This window comes from Martes martes (genome assembly GCF_963455335.1).
Source record: "Martes martes genome assembly, chromosome: 5".
Taxonomy (NCBI): domain Eukaryota; kingdom Metazoa; phylum Chordata; class Mammalia; order Carnivora; family Mustelidae; genus Martes; species Martes martes.
The window spans coordinates 103791018-103798848 of record NC_137892.1 but is presented as its reverse complement, the minus strand read 5'-3'; the positions used below and the strand labels follow the sequence as shown (position 1 = coordinate 103798848).

Here is a 7831-nt window from a genome sequence, read left to right as displayed (position 1 = left end):
CCACCCCCACCCAAAATGGCTTGTTAACTATGGACCCTACGTGAATGATAATACCTTAAATGGGAAAGCAGGAGGAAAACAGTGTTTAAAATGCAGAGGGTTTGTGCAGATTATAAAACAACAAACAAGAAGGGAAAATATAACCCAGCAATTAACTGTAAAAGAAAACACAAAACACAGTGGTGTTTTCTAAGTAAATGTGCACACTTTTCAATAACAAAACAGAGTGAAGACCAGAGGTGGGGTTTAATAAAACCTGCTTTCAGGACTTGGCTTTGTTTCTGTCCAGCTTGCCTTTTGGGAGTGAGCATCCAGATACTTTTGGAAAAGAAGATATTCTGAAGGTAATTCCACTCTACTCTCTTCCTCTAACTTCATAGGACCAGCCTTTAAATATTATTGTTATATTTTTTAAATTTCAGCAAAATATATAGTCCACTACTACATGAGAAGGCTTATTAACAAAGCTAAGCAAAGTAACTGCTGGGTATTAGTCTCTTAGGGGACAGGACCATGGACCTGCCCAGACTTGTCTTCTCGCTACAGCTTACTACTCAACAACACCAAGGACAGTGTGTCCTTCAATTCCATCACAGAAAGCTCCTGGGCCACCAACTCTAAAATATAAATGGACAAACTGTTTTAAATATTTCTGCATGCAATGAGCATGTGCTCATGTAATTTATGCTAGTATCTAGTTGCTTTCTTGTACAGGTGTCATATTTCCATAAGGTGCCTCTGTTTCACTCAGATGAACTGAAGCAGGGCTGCCACATTGTACAACTCTAGGGGGTGGCATTCACATAATAGTCTGAGGTGCCCTATGGAGTTGTGCAGTGCACAACATGAGCGGCCTTGGGTGGCAACCCTGGTTACTAAAGTCACCAGGCAGGCCCCTGGGGAGCTGAGTGTGTGCTCTTGGGAGAAGGCTGACAAATGCTTCAAGGACAGTGGTGAAGGACCTCGGAATTGGAAGGGGGCAGAGTTCATCCTGTGTGATTATAAGGTGAGATTTATATCACCTCCCAGACTTTAAAAGAGGCTGGTGAAGGAGATATTAGGACCATGCTTCCTGGGAGACTTGGGTTTGGGGGTGTGGTTGACCTCAAACCCCAGAGGGGGCTGGGCAGTATCCAACAGGGTACATGCATTCACTAGTCTACAAGTTATCTGAAGGTGTGTCAACCCTTTGCTGGACAGGGAGGGAAGTTTTGTTTTGTTTTGTTTTTAGCTGTTGTTTTTATCTGGTAGCAACTTAATGTTTGGACAGAGTTTGTTTTCTCTTAAAGGTCTTAGTGAACATGCTTCATGGAGGAGCTCTCTTTTGCCAGCAGAGTGTTCAAGCCAGCACTTATCTGCGACTGTAGATCCCTTTGGAGATCCTAAATGGAGCTGCTGAATTGTTGTCATGGTTACCTCGGCCGGTTTCTGAGGCCAGAATATTTTTAAGGAGGGCAGCCCTGAGCTGGGTATCCTGGGTTTCTGAGCAGACAATTGACCCAAAAGAATTGTTTCCCCCCTTTCCTCTCCCATGCTCCTAACCAGGAGCCTGACGTCTATGGTGATCATCTTAGTTTCAGTCCAGCCCAAACCTACTGCCCCCATTTGATTTCTTAAAAGATTTCTTAAAAGATCAGGCTGACCTAGTAGCATGCTGACTGTGGCTCGGGTGTGCCTCCTTGTCTACAAACCAACACAAGTTTCATGGATTCAGTCATGCACACAGCTGCTTCTAGACAAAAGACACTTGTGAAGTAAAAGTTCTCTAAACTTCATGTGTTAATAAGGAACTAATTTTTTTTTAAAACCTCGGCCCAGCACTTCACATATAGCTCATGTCATTCAGCAACTTGGTGAGAGAGGAAATATCATTCACATTTTTCCCATGAGGAACTAGGGCCTGGTTGAGGTAAAGCCCAGGGCAGTACAACTAGGAAGTAGCAGAGGTAGGATTCAAATTACAATGTTGGGTTCCAAAGACAGTCCTTTTTCTTTCAAGTCCTGGCTGCCATTTTAGCCACTGAGAACTGGTAGCTGCAAAAGACTCACCCATCTACTGGGTATTGAGCTTTCATTCATTCATTCACTCAATGATTTTCTGAGTCTGCTTTGTGCCAGACACTATGCCGGCCACTAGGGATACAAAGTTAAGTCAGATAAAAACCTCTGCCCTTGGAAAACAGCCCACTGACAATTAGCAGTAATTTAAAGAGAGGAATCTGCAAGATTTTAGAGAGAGGGGTGGTGAGGGAAATCATTCTGGAGGAAATGACACCTAACTGAAGCAGCAAGTCTCGAGGTATGTCCAGTTGTGGGGAATAAACAGCAGAGGAAGACCCAGTCCCTATGCTCAAAGAACTCGGAGTAGAAGGAAGACTCATAGTCATGATATAAGGAAGGACAGTAAAAATCACTTCTTAAGGCTCTAAACAGGTATTCTACATGGAAGTGTTGGCAGATTGAGAAACGGAGATAGCAGAAACTAGGGCCATTCATGGAGGGCCATAGAAATGAAATGGAAGCCACCTTTGTTCATAAGATTCTTTTTAAAAGTCTTTGATCTTTCTTTGTTTTCCTACTTTTCTGGCTCTACTGTTATTCCTTCTCTTCATTTTTCATTTCACATTTCCTACTAAAGGAAAACACTTACTCAAAGTCTTTAGAGCATGTGCTGAGAGCAAGGCATTACCCTAGTCCTTGATGGTCATGGTAAGTGGGAATGCACAGTGATTAACAAGAGCAGCTAATGAAAACCCTAAACGATGAAAGTTTGAGAGATGTGAACTCCAAATCAAACAGCAGAAGTAATGAAATAATTCAGACTTGGAAAAGGGACTGTCATTCACCGTAGATGGTTTGTTGACTCGTTTTTTCCAGCATTCATTCAGCAATGCTTTCAGTCCACAAGATTCTCTCCTCACGAGCCCACAGTGGAGCCCAGGTCTGGCAGACATAAGCGGCCATTACGACAGTGTGATAAACGAGCATGAGAGACATACACAGGACTTACAAGCCATGTATGCTCGCAGGAGAGAATTCAGAAGGCAGAGCTGGTAGCTTTCGAACGGATTGCTAAAATGAAACAGGAGTCTACCAAGTGGAGAAGAAGGAAAGGACATGTTAGAAGGCACCGATAGCAGCTTGGTATGTTTGGAGCAGGTTGGTGTGGGGCACTTGTTCGGAGATGAGGCGTTAAGGTGCACTGCCCACAGAGCGGAAAGGCCTTGAATACTAGAGTAACGATTTTGGCCTTTTTCATGGAAAGAGATCTGAACAGGTGAGGACCACGATTTTCGTGTTGGAAATGTTCCTCTGGTACAGCCTATTCCGCAGACTAGAATAGGATGGAGAAGAGGGCTCAACTACGTACGCTTACAGCAGCTGTATCTTTGTGCCTGAGAGACTACACCAGACGGGTAACTAAGCCAAGCTGGGGAGTGGGGGTGGGGGAGTGGAAGGTGAAGGGAGAGTCCCCCTTGAAGGCTACAGGCAGGGTAAGGACGTACGCAGTTCTAGGCACGGCCCAGCGGCCGGGGGAGATCCGCCTCCCCTTCCAGATCCCTCTGGGGCGGAGCTCGGGCCAAAGCACGTGACGCCTGGGGACCCACCTTTACTGTGGGCAGACCTCCCGGTCATCCGCGTCGTCCCTTGGATCCCCAAGACTCCGACTCTTTTTCTTAGTGCTCGAGGGATCCGTTCTCTTCCGTGCATCCCAGTATGCTACTCCTGCAAAGCGTGGTGAGGGGAGAGAAACAGCGAAGGAGACCTTTGCCCACACTAAAGATGGCAACCTGCTGCGCTCTCTCTGGGTGGGGGAGCGGGTTCCAGGCGCCAGGCCTAACTGGGCGAGGCGCAGACGGAAGAGGCGTCTCTCGAGGTATGTTTTCGACCTTCCTAGGAGGGGACCTGAACCAGGGGCGTGGCCTCGTCTCAATTCTAACAGCTGATTGGTACTTCGACAGGTGGGCGGGGTGCCCTCGGTACCCCACCCCTCCCTCTTCGAACCGGAAGTGTCTCTCGGTCTTTCCAGCTGGTTGTCATTTCACTCGGCTCGGTCCTGAGGAGAAGGACTCAGCCGCGGCTGCGGGACCCGGGCACCGGGAGGCGGTGGCGGCGGCGGCGGCGGCGGCGGCGGCGGCATCGGCGACAGCAGAGGAAGAAGAGGAGGAAGAAGGAGAGAAACAGCAGAGCCAGGCGGAGTCCGCAACAACGACAGCGGGGACTGCGGGACCGGGGTAAAGCGACGGCGGCGGCGGCGGCGACGGCCCAGCAACCGTGAGGAGAAACAAAAGCCTTCTAAATTATAGATTTTTTTAAAATCTGGGGGAAAAAGAGAGAGAGAGCACAAAGGGGGGAGGCCCTTCTCTTTTAGGATAACTACACTAGTGGGTTTTCCCTTTTTTTCCTCTTTTTTTCCCCCCTGCGGAGAATCGAACTGAGAGAACTGAACAAACCGCCCCTGGGTCCCATGAGGGAAAAAAACCCCGGAGCCGCAGAGAGGGGAAGAGGCCGAAACCGCAGGACCTTCCAGGTCGCCCCGTTGGTCCCCGCACCCCCGGGCCGCCAGCTCACCCTCCTCGAGTCTCGCTAATCCTTCCTGATCGCGATCCCCTCAAGAGGGAGAAACGGGTGTTTTCAACCCATTTCATGGGGGAGAGGAGGCCGGGGGGAGCCCAGGAACAGCGACCTCAGCAAGATCTGCACCCAAAGCCTCAGGAACAGCCCCAGAGGCCAAAACTGCACCCCGTGAAAGAGCAGAAACAGGACCAGGAACAGCAGAAACCTCCCTGCAATCATCTTTCCATTAGTCAATGCTGATTTCCTCTCCCGCAACCAGGAATTCACCTCTCACCCCAGATAACCTAATATAATCTATATATATAAATATATAATATATAATGTTCTTAAATTATTCCTGATTTTTTTTTTAACCAAGCTGCCAAGAAAGAACGTATTCTCCTCTTAGCCCTATTCTAATTTTTATGTGAGTGAATCTAAACTGCTGAGGAAGACCATATGTGATTGTTAAATTATATATATATATATTTTTACTCCGCGCAATGCTTATTCTTCTACATCCATAGATGCTTGAGAAGCTGTGTTTTTGTCATTCATGTACATTTTCCTTTGGAAAAAGAAAGCGCCTATTTTACTAACCAAAGACTTGATTTTTACCCTCTTCGTTTTTATTCCCTCCTAGAAATAAGCCCAGTTGGGTTCATGTCAATGTTTTAAGAGATTTTTTTTTTAGCTTTTTTTTTTTCCTTTCAGAGACCAGAATTCCAAATCAGAACTATTTCAAGTGATAAGCTGCGATCTTTGAGCTAGCTATAAATAAGACATTTCAAACAAACAACTTAAATTTTGGGTAGAGGCTACAAAGACGTGAGACATTAGGTTGTCATTTTTTATCGTAAGAATCTGATCCTAAAAATAATAAATGGGGGATTACGGGTTTGGAGTGCTAGTGCAAAGCAATACTGGGAATAAATCTGCTTTTCCAGTCAGATTCCATCCACATCTGCAGCCTCCACACCATCACCAAAATGCCACCCCCAGCCCTGCTGCTTTTATAAATAATAACACAGCTGCCAATGGCAGCAGTGCCGGGTCAGCTTGGCTCTTTCCTGCTCCCGCTACCCATAACATTCAGGATGAGATCTTGGGGTCGGAAAAAGCAAAAAGTCAGCAACAGGAACAGCAAGACCCCTTAGAAAAGCAGCAGCTCTCACCCAGTCCAGGTCAGGAAGCTGGAATACTGCCCGAACCTGAGAAGGCAAAATCAGAAGAAAATCAAGGGGACAATTCTTCAGAAAATGGCAATGGCAAGGAGAAAATAAGAATCGAGTCACCAGTGTTGACAGGGTTTGATTATCAAGAAGCCACGGGGCTAGGTACTTCCACCCAACCCTTGACGTCTAGTGCTTCGTCTCTTACTGGTTTCAGTAACTGGTCAGCAGCGATAGCACCTTCTTCCTCTACAATCATCAATGAAGATGCAAGTTTCTTTCACCAGGGAGGGGTCCCAGCTGCTTCGGCTAATAACGGTGCTCTGTTGTTTCAAAATTTTCCCCATCATGTCAGCCCTGGCTTTGGAGGCAGCTTCTCCCCTCAGATCGGGCCTCTCTCACAGCACCACCCTCATCACCCTCATTTCCAGCATCATCACAGCCAGCATCAGCAGCAGAGGAGGTCTCCTGCCAGTCCCCATCCCCCACCTTTCACACATAGAAATGCTGCTTTTAACCAGCTGCCTCATTTGGCAAATAATCTTAACAAACCCCCCTCTCCATGGAGCAGCTACCAGAGTCCCTCTCCTACACCATCTTCTTCGTGGAGCCCGGGAGGTGGTGGATATGGGGGCTGGGGAGGTTCCCAAGGCCGAGATCACCGCAGAGGGCTGAATGGAGGAATAACGCCCCTGAATTCCATCTCGCCTCTGAAGAAAAATTTTGCAAGCAATCATATTCAGCTGCAGAAGTACGCTCGCCCCAGCTCTGCCTTTGCTCCTAAATCCTGGATGGAAGATAGCTTGAACAGGGCTGACAACATTTTTCCTTTTCCGGTAAGATTATGTTCCATTAATAGATTAAGATGAACAAGGAAATTGCATGGTGTAATATCTGTTTAACTAAGAGAGTTTGAATGGTCCATATACATAGCAGAACTCTTCTTAGAAAAATGAATTAATTATCAGATGCTATTTTGGCAGGACAGGAGTATGATTTAGAATAAAATATTCAGCTGTTTCTTTGATAAATTTCTAATTGTAATCTTCCCCACAGATAATAGTGTGAATTGGCATAATTATGAATACCAGGTAGCTAGAGATGTTGTAATTATTAACTATAATAGCTTTCTAGCCTGACAGGATCATCAGGGTTGGTTTTTCCCTACTTTTTTAGGTGAGAATAAATAATATATAGATATAAGTATACTTCATTGTGGAAACTGATGATCATTTTCTGCCCAGATGAAGTAACTGTATAGCCAAAAAACTCATTTTTTTTCCTCCACTGTAGGCTAGTGATTCACTGAAAGCCAACTATTGAATTATAGTCTTCTCACTGGTTGCACTTTAAACCTGGAACCTCTCTGAACGTTGCAGTCTGAACAGTCTGAATTCATCAATTCAGCAATTCCACTTAAACCTCTTTGCAAATTCCGGCCTGCCCTGTGTCAGAAAGGACTGGTACAGAAATGATCTAAATGTTTTCTTCATCCCCTTTTATTTTCAAATACCATGGAACCGTTGATCTCAGAGTGACTCTTTTATGATGCCTTTCATCCATTTGTTTATTTTCCAGTGTTAACACTAGGGGTGTAGATAAGCCATTCCTAAAAATAGATCCAGGCAAAGATCACTTGTCTTTCTTGCCACCAGTGTTTCCTTATTCTGCAAGAGTCACATGGTTTGGTGTTTTTGAATTAATGAGCAGCCAGTCTAGTTGATAGAAATGAGATAAAGGGAATTTCATAGTTAATTGAACATCAGATGCCCCACTGAGCTTGTATATTTGAGGGTATGATTGTTTATATGTGTTTGGGAGATTTATATGGGATAATAAGCTAACATTGAATCAGTCCTCACAGTGACCCTTCAAGGTAAGTTCTGTTATTATCCCCATTCTGTGGATGACAAAATTGAGTATCAGAAAGCTATAACTTGCCCAAAAGTGCACAGCTAATAAGAGTACAAACCCTAGGTTGAAAAAACAAGGATTAAAATATCTATCTGTATGCACATATGCATGTGTATACATGTGTATACAAATACACACGTACCACAGATAGAGGGTTATTTTAGAGATGTTTCTGCAAGGGCTAAGAC

The 7831-nt window shown here is 45.3% G+C and overlaps 1 protein-coding gene across 3 annotated transcripts in view; it reads left to right on the top strand.

Annotated features, from left to right (window-relative positions):
- Window positions 1–4881: 4881 nt before the first annotated feature.
- The window catches only part of CPEB4 (cytoplasmic polyadenylation element binding protein 4), a 59316-nt gene continuing 56366 nt past the window's right edge, over window positions 4882–7831 (top strand). For all 3 annotated transcript variants that reach the window (XM_080804082.1, XM_080804081.1, XM_080804080.1), the window contains exon 1: window positions 4882–6565. In XM_080804082.1, coding sequence (XP_080660208.1) covers window positions 5441–6565 — 1125 coding nt within the window. In that variant the 5' untranslated portion in view covers window positions 4882–5440. The remainder of the gene's footprint in view (window positions 6566–7831) is intronic.